The 14,384-nt window shown below is 32.2% G+C and overlaps 1 protein-coding gene across 3 annotated transcripts in view; it reads right to left on the bottom strand.

Moving 5' to 3' along the window:
• The window catches only part of LOC123714502 (ammonium transporter Rh type B-B), a 47,487-nt gene extending 33,349 nt beyond the window's left edge, over positions 1–14,138 (bottom strand). The window contains exons 1-2 of one of the 3 annotated variants that reach the window (XM_045668772.1): positions 14,040–14,138; positions 7,761–7,887 (exon numbers count right to left, since the gene is read on the bottom strand). In XM_045668772.1, the coding sequence (XP_045524728.1) occupies positions 7,761–7,878 (118 nt within the window). In that variant the 5' untranslated portion in view covers positions 7,879–7,887; positions 14,040–14,138. Of the gene's footprint in view, positions 1–7,760; positions 7,888–8,275; positions 8,426–13,929 lie in introns of those variants that run through there. The other 2 variants (XM_045668770.1, XM_045668771.1) reach the window with 2 other exon arrangements.
• Between the last annotated feature and the right edge of the window lie 246 nt (positions 14,139–14,384).

Below are 14,384 nucleotides of genomic sequence, written 5' to 3'. Positions count from 1 at the left end.
AGTCTTAAATATCTCAAACGATAAATAAAAACAAGATTTCATTCTGTAAAAAAAGCATTAGTATGCCTGTAGAATACGAGTATAATCAGAGCAAAAGCGATGATACGATTTTGAATGAAGATTAATAAACGCTCGATCTCGATTTTATTCGAAAGCTTTCAATGCTTTATAAGGGCCAAACGTAGCTTCATAAAATAAAATTTAGGGCACAATTTATATTTAAAATTTTCATTGAAAAATTGCTTAGCTTAACCCAGAACCATAGTACGACTTCATTTGTTTCATTTCAACCCTTTTATTTTATTGACAATCAAACTATGGCAACGCAATTATGATAAGTTTTTGCGGGCCTTGGAACGTTCATATCTGTTCAGATTAAGATTTTACATCTCGCAGCAAACATATGCAATTTATAAATTGAATGCCAATCTAAAATTTAACTTAAAGCTAACACTATTTAGTGTATAGCTAGCACTATTTAATTTCGCCTCATTGGTTTTAAGCCACCCATGGACACATACAATTTCAGTACGTCCGCAGTGCGTTACAGATCTTATAAAATATGTCTTGCACGCACTGTTCAAATTTGTTATAATAGTATAACCTATTTTAACAAAAGAGTCGTTCTAATTTATATTGCATATACAACGATTATTTTGTGTATGGATATGATTCATTTATGAGAAGTTTTTTACTTCTTTTACTTTAACGTCTAACTTTTACTGATGTCTAAAAAAATCTATTTGTTGTTAGCAAGTATTAATTTACACTTGTTTGTACCTATAGTTAATAGGTGTTTGTATTCCAAGGTTCTTAAGCTACTACTACTATTATCCCATTACTTATTAGACTCAACATCAATACACGCGCACAAGAGATATGCGCGTGGACGAATTACATAACCAGTTTCGGTCGCGACTCAATAGGTTAGCAGGGCGGGTCAAGAGATAGAAATATATTTCCTTACTTTTCGCACAATAGCCTAATACAAAACGGCAACGTCGCGGTCGCTTGTAAAAAATATCAATGGGAATTAACCATTGTATTTTACTACATACAATGTGATGCTTTTTGTAAAAATCAAATAAAATAGTGATGAAATGGCTTAACAGATTTAATTCAAATTTTAAATATCGTTGAGCCCTTGTGCGGTATCATTTTAATGTGATTACATATGAAACACCTGGTATTGATGTGATATCGAAAAGTATTTATAATGCATTTTTCATTATAATATATGAAATGACTTAATATGAATTTCTACTCGTACGTCCATCTAACTTCTGTTCTATCCTTTAAGAAATGTGGCAATGCACTTGCCTTCTGTAAATGTGAGTGTCCAATTGAGCCTCCTGCCCGTTTGCACAATTCACAATATATTGCGTCTATTATTAACGTATCCTAATGCTAAATAATTTCTAAAGTGCTTTCAAATGGCTTCATTGAACCAAATTAATTAATTAAAATATGTCATAAAATATTTTTCGCCTCAATTTATTGCACATTTATTAAAGTACACAAAGGATTCCAATAACCGTAATTATATTACTTCGCTTTATTTACTTTATAAATTAAACTTATTTCACAATTAATGAATACAAATGGAACAACTTGATTAAATTTTTGAATAATCAAAAGAACCACAGAGTAGTGAATTTAAGGTTTGAAAAAAACACTTACTTTTAGTGTGTACGAGACTAGCTTTTTGGGTATACGAAAGTGACGGCAGCAGGCAGCGTTGCGTTGATAATAAATGGTACTCTACGACACACTACGACATATAATATTATCTTCTCATTTTAAATACATCAGATGCTTAAGCTACTAAGATGAAAATCTTTTTTCAATATAGTTATAAAAAAATTAGAAAGACGTAATTTTTTTATTCTTAAAATATATCTTTATTATTATAGTAGCGCTCTTTGGATTAAATACTAAAGAAATTTGTATTAGGAAAGGCTTAATCCAATGAGAATGAAAATCAATACAATAAATCCCTAACTAAACTTGGGTTTTCATGAATAGGGTACAAATACCTGAAACCCATTCTAATGCACCCTCCTGTTAAATGTATCGGACTATTGTGCCCTACCGAACCCTTAATACAAAATCATCGACGATTAATTCGATTCACATGACTCGACCCCGTCTGATATTCGATCATTCCATAATATCGTCAGATGAAATTACCTTAGACGTAGGGTTACCTACTTGAATGTTATAAAACTCATACGAAATTTTACTGTTTACTCGACGTTTTTAAATGCGTGTAGGATGCATGACGATTAATTCGATTCACATGACTCGACCCCGTCTGATATTCGATCATTCCATAATATCGTCAGATGAAATTACCTTAGACGTAGGGTTACCTACTTGAATGTTATAAAACTCATACGAAATTTTACTGTTTACTCGACGTTTTTAAATGCGTGTAGGACGTTATTTATGTCTTTTTAATTGGTTATATTAACCAAATATAATTTGTATTTATGACATTCGATTAAAGTTAGAAATCAAATATATTTTTTACATATATAATGTGATAATGTAAGGTATAAGGAGATAAATCAGTCAGAGCAGGAGAGGAATTGGAACTTTGTGTCATTATCCACTTGATGTTTTATCACAATCAACTTTATATATTAAAAAAATCTAAGGCGCTTTTTAGGTCTGGGCCTTAAATTTCTATATCTGTTTCCTTATCATACGTTAATCTAATAGGCAAGCAAGAGATCGCATGCCGCCGACTATTTGGGTCTAAGGCAAGCCGGTTTACTCACGATGTTTTCCTTCACAGTTAGAGCGAATGTTAAATGCGCACATAGAAAGAAAGTCCATTAGTGTTTGAACCTACTAACTCAGGTATGACAGTTGTACGCTGAAGCCATTAGGCCAACATTGAGCATAATTCGCAGAATTTGATACCTCATTGAATCATGTAAAAAGGATATTTGAATGAAACAATGATGGGCACATATCTGGTAGCCCTATTCAAACGGGATAGTCTGATACCCATAATAAGGCCCGATTGTTCTCACTAAGCCAGCCTCCGCACATAACGCTAACAATGGGAATCTTAAAGTAATTTGTATTATGTTACGTACAGATAGCAATGGCCTCATAAAACCTTTTCTTATTACTGGACAATAATAAGCGGACTGTATTGATATAAAGACCCATTTATAATGATTTAATCAATATCCGTTGTTATTTCATAGAATTATTTACTGGCATTTTGCGGTATTATCTGCGAAATTCATTGGGTTTTTCGACTTGAACAGAACCGAAGGAGTCGTAAGTTGGTGGTCATTAAAGCCCCTTGCCTGAGAGGAGAGCTTAAAGTATGTTGCCTGATTTCGAAATGCTTCCCTAGAGCCATGGAACTTTAGTGATATCCAATCCGGGTGATTAAAAAATAAAGTTAAATTTAGAAATACGTTGCCTGAATTTGATAATATTGATTATGCAAATATCTTGGAAGACCGTAATTGAAACCCTTCCAAGTAATTTTGGCTGCCGGAGTTGCGTCTAAGTATAAAAAAAAATCAAATATAGTTTTGTTTGTTATATTTAAATTCGTTAAACGAAACGTACATTTTATACTTTTTTCTTAATTATTATAATATCGTCGACGTATTTCTAAATCGTTACCAATCAATGCACCATTGTTTGCACTCATGTCGAAATGCGCGAAATTCATACGACTTCATTAATTGACGTTAATTGTATATTATTTAGAGAAGAGAAGTGTTGGCCTAGTGGCTTCAGCTTGCGACTCTCATCACTGAGATCGTAGATTCTAACCCAGCTGTGCACCAATAGACTTTCATTCTATGTGCACATTTAACATTCTCTCGAACGGTGAAGGAAAACATCGTGAGGAATCCGGCTTGCTTTAGACCCAAAAGATGGCCTGTGTCACGCATAGAAGACTGATCACCCAACTTGCCAATTTAATTGACAAATGATCTTCAAGCATATATGTAAATCTGAGGCTAAGACATAAAAAAGTTTTAGCGCCACTGATTATATTGGATTACTAACTATTAACTGTTTACTTCCGGTTTTCTCTGGATGTTTTTCTTGACCGATTGAGCGAATCTTAAATGCGGACATAGAAAGAAAGTCTATTGGTGGGATCGAACCTTCGACATTAGGGATGAGAGTCGCACGCTGAAGCCACTAAGCCAATACTGCTCTTAGAATTACCTATTAGATCACTTTAATTAATATATCAAGAAACGTGATCATTATAATGAAAATAAGGTCGAATCTATTACATCGCAATTTATATTAACACTAAATTATTCAATAATCCTGTTATGAAATACGATATTTGACGTACCAAATGAGTCTAGACTTATTGTTTTCTATCACATTGTTCGTGTGAAATATTAAAGGCGTGAAAGTTGATCGGTGCTTTATTTGATGATAATGTTTCGTTCTCTTTCATATACGGCCATTGTCTTTAATTTTGTACTAAGGGCTTTGGTTATTGAACTTAGAACTTAGAATGTGTTTTAAACAATAACGTGATGTTTTAGACGATACATATTGTCGGCAGAAAATAACAAAAAGACCTCTGGCAAAATCTTTTTTTTATCATGTGAATTTTTTTCCCTCCAATTTTTCAACACAGAAAGAGACATGTATTGTTAAAAAAACTACGTATAAACGGACATATACAGTTGTCCTTGTGCGTCGGTAAATTCGGGAACGGCAGCTGTTATAAACAAAGGTATCAGCTGCTTGACCGTTTTATAAAACTTTAAATTTAAGATTGGTAAGCGAAGTATTTTGCGTCTAGTGCAGGGTGTTCTAGTGCCAATCATAATTATATTCGTTGTTTTGGTGAAATTGGTTATATCAATAAAATCACATTATATAATTTAAATAGTTAAAGAAAAAATAATTATCGGGTCCCAAGTAGAAAAGATCTTATGGCAATTTCTCTGTTATCGGATTTCTTCGATCGGAGTAGTTAAAGAGACCTACTGTATTTTGAAAAATAATAAAATGTTTGACAATTAAATATACTAATTAGTAGGTAATATTCTAATAAATAGCAATTCCAAATTTGAAGAGGATATCTTTGTCATTGTAGAATTTATATTTTCTCCATTATAGCTCTCCTGAAAACTAGTAATTTTATAGATGATCTTTGCTGCCATCGAAATATCATATAATATCTGTTCTCTAATGTGCGCTGAAGGCACTTTTAGTCAAAATTATTTATTTTTGTATTCAGGAATATTTGAATACTTAATTGTAGAAGCATATTTTTGTGAGAATAAACATCTGAGATTAGTTTTTAACAACGTGAAATAAATTTTTGACAATTGTCTAAATCTTTGTTGACTACATCAAATTTCATTTAGGCATAATATACCTTTGTTCTGTTAAATAAATTGTCGTTATTAATAAAATCAAAGTATAATCATTTATTTGCCATTTAAAATGCAGCAGAAACCTGAATTATTACGTAGATACATGATGCTGTTTGCAATATTGCAACTATATATTTTACATTATTCTTAATAAAAAAGGAACATACAGTCAAACAGTGTGTGAGTTACGTTAATTACTTTAAAGTTATAGTATTTAAAAGTAAGCTTAAAGTAACTAAATAATATTTAACATGATATTTAATTATCAGATAGAAGTACCTCAGAACGTTGATTTAGAAGCATAAAAATATATATTAGCGAGTGTTAAACATACACGTCTATGTGTGTGTTTAACACACTAAAGTCTAATGGTGCACAGGCGAGGTTCAAATCTACGACCTCGGGTATTACCAGATCCAGACTAGACTAAATCAACTCTACCCGAATATAGCATTTTATTAATATATGTTAAATAAATCGTCCCAAGAACCCAAGAAAAAAAGTTAATTACTAACAGGAACCGCTATTTTTCAAGCTTTATACAGCAAACTGAATATTTATTAATATTCTGTCATCTACTATCTGCGTTCAATATTCCTTCATAGAAAATTATTCTAGACTTTAATTGAAGCGCTGAAGGCAAGGAGGCACTTTTAGCGATGGCAAGCTCTTTCGTAGTGAATGTAGGTCACAAATCAGAATCCTATTTCAATGACGTTAACACATGTTGTCGGAAATAAGCTGAATGGAAATTAAATTTAAATTTATTTATTGATTTATATTTGTATATAGAATACTAGAAATGCTTCAATCCCAATAACGAGGCTAGATTGTTTAGAACATTATTCGTTAATGCTTCGTATACGTAGCAATTTAATATTTTGTCTTAAACTAAATAAATGAAGAGAACATTCTTTAGCTAATTGAGGCGGGAGTTAGTTTATGAATATGTCATCTATTTGTATTTGCCGAGTATTCTTAAGTCATAACGTTACTGTAACATATGTTTTTTTAGGTCATTTGTTTACTAAGAAAAAATATCCATTCCAATATAAACATATTTTGAATATGAAACTTATGTGTTCTCCGTAAATGTCACTGTTTGTACCCGGTGGTGGGTGAAGGTTTTTTAATTAATATAACGTCTGTTCGACTCACAATATAAAAAATCCATGGTGGTTAAGAATTAAATTAGAAATTTTGTCGCCAATACATTGTACAATATTTTTCGATATTAAAATGTAGTGGTGATAAAGAGAACCGAATGCTGTGATGCATTACACAAAGTAGGGAGCCATATGCAATTTTTAAAAATCCATACGCTTGGTATCAGTTAAATTTTTGTGTATCGGGATATTATTAGGTACAACGAGAAGCCCATTGTTTGTGACAGAAAAATATCTAGCCGTCCACGTAGTGTTTGTACGAAAAATGTGGTCAAAGCTGTAAGGAATAGAATTGGAAGAAATGCTGTCCGAAAGCAAAAGATTTTATCTCGGGAGATGAAGATAACTTCTAGAACCATGTCGCGTATTTTAAAAGATGACTATTATGGTCCTGTTAGACATGTTCTAGTCATTTTTTAACTGATATTTTAAATGGGTAAAACGTGGTAAGGTGGTAAAACCTAAACAACTACTGAAGCGGTACGCAAAGGGAGGTCACAGACATTTTTTACAATTGAACATTTTAACAAACAATATGACCGTATTTATGCTCAAAGCTCTAAGAAAGCTTTTCAATTAGTCGACAGAGTGATGGTTTGGTGGGGTATTAGCTATGAAGAAGTTACTGAGCCATACTTTTACGAAAAAGGTGTAAAACGAACGAATGAACGTTTCGGACTTCATCAGAGCTGAAGACTGGCTCCCGATCTTAATCCGCTAGATTATGATTTATGGTCAGTTTTAGAGAGTAGGGCTTGCTTGCTTGCAAGAGTAACGCCATGATATTTTGGAGTCCCTAACACAATCCGTACGATTGGCAGTGAAGAATTTTCCCATGGAAACGGTGCGTGCTCCTATCGATGTCGGGCCTCAACGTTTAAAGGACTGTATTGCAGCCAATGGAGACCATTTCGAATAAGATTTTTATATTTTCAATTGTTTTATATTTATGTATTAAACTAACACATTGTAATAAATGTTATTTGCAATAGAAGTTTTTTTTTAGTTTGTTTCAGTGTTAATGGCTAGACTATATTAACCATATATACCTGTTGCAAAATATTTATTAATATCACCATAACGATTTTGATATTTGCCCTAAGAAAAGGTTGTAAGTAGAAATTCAGTCTCATAGAGTAATGATGTGTTAGGTTTTACTACACGTTCAATGTACATAAATCAGTATTAAGTTAAGATACCTCACCTCGTATATTGTGGTCATCCTCGCCTCCATATTTCACGAATATAAAGTAAAGTACCATTAGAAGTATTTGGAACACCAGCAGCGGCGTGTACTTCATGTTGGCAAATGTGAAGGCCATTATGAGGATCTGGAAAAAGCAATTAGTACATTACTAGTTTGTATATTTAGTCCTTTATATGTTTGACTCGCAATTCAACTAATCACCAAGTCGTAATGCCTTAAAGGGGTCGATAGCCAGATAAATTCACGTGGCTGGCGCCTGTTTTACTCAGGGGTAGTACCTACAAATGCAAATATTTTCTCTTTATTATATTTTCATTTTTTGTAGGTATTCGGTTTTCTATGTCTGATCAAGGATAAAATAAGTTGCCTTCACCATACTAGACGTTTTTTGTATATGAAATAATTATCTATTAGGACATAGCTGGGGATCGAATACACGAATTCTGGTATAATAATTTCACCTTTTTTACCGACAATATAAAATTCTCAATATATTAAGTATTTTCTAATACCTGAATCACTTTGATGTACCAATTATTCAAGACACCAAGAGCATATGTAACCTGTTGGATTTACATTTGCTCCTAATAGCGGTTTCCAAATAACTATTCAGACATCGTAAAATTTTACAAAAATTTAAAATACATTTTGAATTGCCTTCACAATGACAACCGCTAATGACATGCAGATAACACATTACAGATAATTATAATTTTAATCAATGAAAATTCATCTTGATTATATATTATCAAGAAGTAGAATAATTTTGTCTATAAATAACGCGTATTTAGCAGTATTTCACAGATTTGATTACGAGATGGTGGGTTTTACTCAATTGTAATTTGCTGACAGTATCAAATTATATAACAAATAAACATTTACATATATTATTTCTCACAGTACTGTCTTTTGTTAACATAGCTTTTATACATTGAAAGAACACACCTTTTGTCTTCAGTCACCGTGACCACGCATGCTGTAAAGCACGCGAAACATCAATTCAAATTCAAATTATGTAAAATAATTATAAATTTATAATAATACTAATAGCTTTAAGTCGGTTAACAAAGTGTTTTCTTTCAATATATTATAGCATTGATTTTATTTCTACAGTTTAAATTTTTAGAAAAATGTAAAATTCAGAAATTACTCTACGTAGTAAATACTCTTTTCACAGACAAGATGTTGCTAGAGCAGGCACCTATCTCTAATTCGAATGACGTGAAAAAAATATATTTTGTTACTCTAGAAGTATGTATTATATATTAGTATTTATGAGTGATATTTTATTTAATTTCCTAAAACGTAAAGTTAGTTTCACACACTTTCACATAACTTCTTCCCTTTTATTGTAAATTATTGATTGATAGCGATGTTTTTTTGTAATCAAATTATAATAGATCTTAATACTGTATTAAAAATGAAATTGATAGCATAATACTTCAAAGGGCCTATTGAAGATTGAATATTGAAGGATGTTACAAATTCTAATGTAAAATATGTATCAACAGAATAAATAATATATTAAAGAACGTGTAGAAAATAAATTAATATTCAGAAAAATTAGAGCGATTTTCGATCGCTTACACTTTAAAAACAGGTTAAGCCACGCAATTTTCAATCCTAATTATAATATAAGGCAAAGTATATATCGTGGAAATGTTTGTATGCATACGTAATGGCGGATGTATTGAAACTATTTCAGCGCAGAGTCGCAATATTATTTCCAAACAAACTGCGAGAGAAAGTCTAATAAATATGCCTTGTGCACATAAAATTAAAGTAACTATATTTGAACAGAGAGCAGTCGTACATATAACGAGTTCTTCCAATTTGCTTTTATAGTGAAGGGGTACCCAAAGGTTAACTTGTTATAGGTAACGTCATCTGTATCACCTGTCCAAAGAAAACTGCTCATCAAACGCAGAATTGAGTATACCTGCATTGAAACCTTAAACCCCAGGTTTTAAAAAATAGCCTCTGGAATAACGTAAATATTTGGCGAATTTTTGAAATCTAATAGTTTCATAATCTACAATATGATGTATATACATGTACATATATAAAAATATATGGATGTCTCTAACATAAAAATATTAAGTCTAATTTTAAAGTTGATAATAAATAAACTAACAATACAAAAAACCTGACATTTAAATAATTTTTCAAACAATTTTCCAACGATTAATACCTAATCGAGTGCTTCATTTTTTGCAACGAGAGGCAAGGTAATTGAATTTCAAATCCCTTAGGAGAGGTTGATAGGAATATAACCTAGATTTTATCGCTCACTTATTCATTTTATTCATTTGTATATGACGTAACTGGTTGTTTGTTTTTATTAACTTTTAATAAACAATTTTCAATTTAAAATGTGTTTATGTCGTTCTTCAGGCTGTAGTAAGACTCTTAATATGCTTAACTTTGGTGTCGTAAGTTCAAACGCCGACTTTAAACGGAATTGGCACTGACTTCATTAAAAATAATTTGATCCTTGTTAATGGTTGACTTTGATATATTACCAATAAAACGATATGAGTATTGATAACGATACGATATTAAATATAGCCTTCATCCTTTTATACTTGAATATTCCAACTCATTTCCGTAGAGAGTTTGTATTATAAGGTTATGCAACATATGAAATTGACGATTTGTTTTACGAAAACCATAATTCATTTCTTTTTCCCATTTTTTTTCTTTGCGTCACTCTATTTATAAAACGACACGAACGGTGCCGACTTCTTCAAGTCATCACGATGGGCAAGGTCTAGGGGAAAAGACGCGCTGGCAGAAGAATGAAGTCGTAGGTCCGCAATATCGGAGAATGGACGGGAGTGGCCAGCGTAGAACAGCTGATGCGCTTGGCAAAGAAGTATGACAAGCTGACCGCCAACCTTCAGTAGTGGAGAGACAAGAAGACAAGACGAAGAAGAAGAATTTATAAATAAAAACAAATTCTTATTTAAAGCAACAAACATATTCCTAATAAGTATTATTTGATATACATTCAAAGTCATTTATAATTATTGAAAGCCATATTACGATTTCAGTGTATGGAGAAATTGTCTGGTATTAAATCGGAACAACCAGCTGTTAGAAATGCAATCTAGTCAAGACATCGCCTGATTCTGCACTTTGATACTTCAGCAATTTAACGTGACGTCACAGCCCTGATTGGTGACGTATTAGATTGTTTCTCCAATTGATTGGATTCACTGTTCACTATACAATTTTATGTTTAAGATTTTAACGTATCTATGGAACGGAACAATTTGGTTATTAATGAAACAACTAGCTAAAATGTAAAGGGTTGTGGCGCCACTATTTTTTTTTATTAAAAAATAATTATTTTTGTTACATTACCTTATTCTTGTCTATTTCGTATTTTAATTTTTAGCACAATTGGGGGAATGCCATCAGGCCTGCTTGACCTATGAATGTCCAGGGAAGATTGAGATTTGCGGACAACACGTTGCTAGGACATGATATCCAGCGTCGAAGCATCGTGAGCGAGGTCCCTGGGCGAAGAGCCCCAAAAGGACGGCTTTCTAGTTACGCGATATGGGCCAGCGAAACATCCTCCCTGTGTGGGACGGAGGGCTGACCGAAATTCCCTTAGATCGATTTGGCGCCTTTTTTTCAATTATTTCATATAACATCTCTAAAGTACTACTTGATCGTAGTACATCAAAGGTGTACATTTATTACAATATTCATAGCGTGTCGTAAAAACGATAAAATGACATACTTAACGCGAAAGGGTACCTTTTTATTTTCTTGAAATAAAGTATAATATCATTTAATGTTGACGTATAACTGTCACTTTAACCGAACGCCGTATATAATAAACAGGGCTGTTTTTAATAAATCTTATAGTCAAATGTATTTTTTTAGTCAAAGTCAACAAAGGTTACATTGTTGTAATATACATTGTAATATACATTGCACACTTATGAACGTCAAAAAAAATACATTAAATGCTTCTAATATTACATTTATTGCCAGTTCTCAGAACGCAGGCGTAGAACGGAAGAACTAGAAGACATTTATTTACTTTTTCTGTTATGGACTATTATGATCTGTTATTAGAAAGGTGTATCAGTTTTGTTTTATATCCAAATTCTATATTCCAAACACTAGTCGTAATGATTACGAGTCTCTTAGAGATCTTAATTTGCCACGAATTACAAAGAACTTATCAACCAAATTAACGTGAAAATAATATACTTAAAATAAATTAAATTTATGTGTAAGTATCACAAAATCCTATATGTGCAATGGACATAGGGACAGCCAGGGCCTTCACACGTTGAGTGATTAGGCTAACACTGCACAATACCAAAGTAAGAAAAAAAGTAAAGATATCGAACGAACTTTCGTTTACGTAACTAAGTCTGTCTGAAATCCTGGTATAAGTAATATCAGTCTCTAATTGCACAGCAATAAGAGTTAAAGTATGGCATGTTCATCAATCATTCATGCGATTTTGGAGTTCGAAACTCATGCTAAGAAACGTAGAATTGAAAAATTCGCATCACCCGTGTTCAGGCTGAAAATTGCGATAACAAGCGTGCTGTTTGGGCATCGCTTAAATGTCGAATTAAAAACTGGTCATGATGGATTTTGAAGTATAATTTGAAACTCTAGTATTGAAATAACGATTTTCTTTAAACGCCATTTTTTTTTTAAATAGAACGTAAAGATTAATTAGCGAAAATGTCTCCCTTTTCATTTCGGACATTAAAAAAATAGAACAGTAAAAATTAATGTAGAGAAAATATGGACCGATGTTATGATACTGAAAGTTTTAATATTAAACGCTTTAATGCAATACGAAAGTGCCTGTCTAATAGGTAAGTAGCCTCCAATCGACGGTGTGTGTCTCGGTAACACCGTCAACTTCTTGGGTCTAAGGCAGGCCGGTTTCCTCACATTGTTTTCCTTCACCATTCGAGGGAATGTTAAATGCGCACATAGAAAATCCATTGGTGCACAGCCCGGACTCAAACCTACGACCTCAGGCATGATAGTCGCACGCTGAAGAAACAGTGTTGGCCACTGCTATTATAATAATAATTTGTATACAAGAGCAAACAAATTATTATTATATGATACAAAAATGTTGTGGTGGTACAATCTAAACCAATATTATAGAAAAGCAGTTGAGCCTTTCGTACCCGACACTCGTCATCATGTTTTTCTCACGATGTTTGCCTTAAGTAATCTAGAAAATAAATTACGAAATATAAAGAACTATCTATTGATCCAACCGGGATGAATATTACGGTTAAAATTCACATGATAAGGCGATATGCGTTCAATAACGTTTCTCTATTATAAAATGTAGGCCACTGGCTTCAGCTGTCTTAGAGGCAGAAGTTTAGATTGTGCACTGGACTGTCGCAAGTGTGTCCATCCAAGACTCGCTGGTACGGTGAAGAAAAACATCGTGAGGAAACCGGCATGCTTTAAACCCAATTTACAGCATGTCTGACACAGAAGGCTAATCATTTACTTGCCTATTAAAAAAATGAGAGATTGCGCCACTGGTGTCATAAAACAAAGTCATGAGCGATGAATATTTTTACGATTACCTTTTCAATTAAAATATTAATCGGATGGAAACTCCGCTACCCTTTAAAGTAATGAAAATGTATTTTTAACATCGTAATTATTCTTTTATAGTCGATTAAAACATTTAATATTGTTAAATTACTTTTCTGAAAACTCTGTTAATTGGTGGAAAGTTAAGTAGGAAGCACACAATAACATTTAACATTGGGGAAATTAATTTTTAACAAGCAATCGTGTACTATACGTTATAACTTTTTTTATAATTAAGATTCTTTCACTCAACAGTTTTATTATGGTTGTCGGTTTGAAAATATGTGCTAATTGTTTTTTATGCTTGAGGTGATGAAAACATTGAGAATAAATCCAGCTGTATGACTCGAAAAATTTAGAATTTTTCAATAATTTTGTGGTCTATTTTTACATTCATAAATTTACAAGAAATCCAAAGAAAATAAAAATTGATATTTTAAAATCAATCACTGTCTTCACTAATGTATATCGTAAACTTAAATGTCAAGAAAACTTTCATTTTGTATATACATTGTAAGGTAATCAAAATATTAAACTCAAAATACAAACAAATAATTACCTTGTGCAACTAAAATCTATTTTGAAAATCACACATTTAATATAAAAATTAGTTTTCAAATTACCAAATACTAATTCAAGTAAATTCAGTGTAACCACTTTTGCACTCACGTAACGACTGAATTGCTATTCCATATGACACTTCACACACATCCGTCAAATGGTATGTCGCGGCTAGATTAACGAAATGCGATGTTCAGTAAAAACTCTACAATTATAATGAATTAAACAGCTTAGTATCAAAATCTAGAAGCTGAAATTATTACGTACAAAATTTGATCTTTATAAATGAAGTTAACGTACAAGGGATCAAATATGCTAAATGCGGAAATTGAGTCCATACTACTTTGAAATGTAACAATAATATTTACAGTCTGCATTGTCTTGTATTTACCGAATCATTAAACGAGAAACAGTTTAAAGAATTGAAACGCAATTATCGCAATTTTACAAATT

Source organism: Pieris brassicae, chromosome 9 (assembly GCF_905147105.1).
Source record: "Pieris brassicae chromosome 9, ilPieBrab1.1, whole genome shotgun sequence".
In the NCBI taxonomy this organism is placed as follows: domain Eukaryota; kingdom Metazoa; phylum Arthropoda; class Insecta; order Lepidoptera; family Pieridae; genus Pieris; species Pieris brassicae.
The sequence above is the reverse complement of the archived record's forward strand: the minus strand, read 5'-3'. Positions and strand labels throughout refer to the sequence as shown.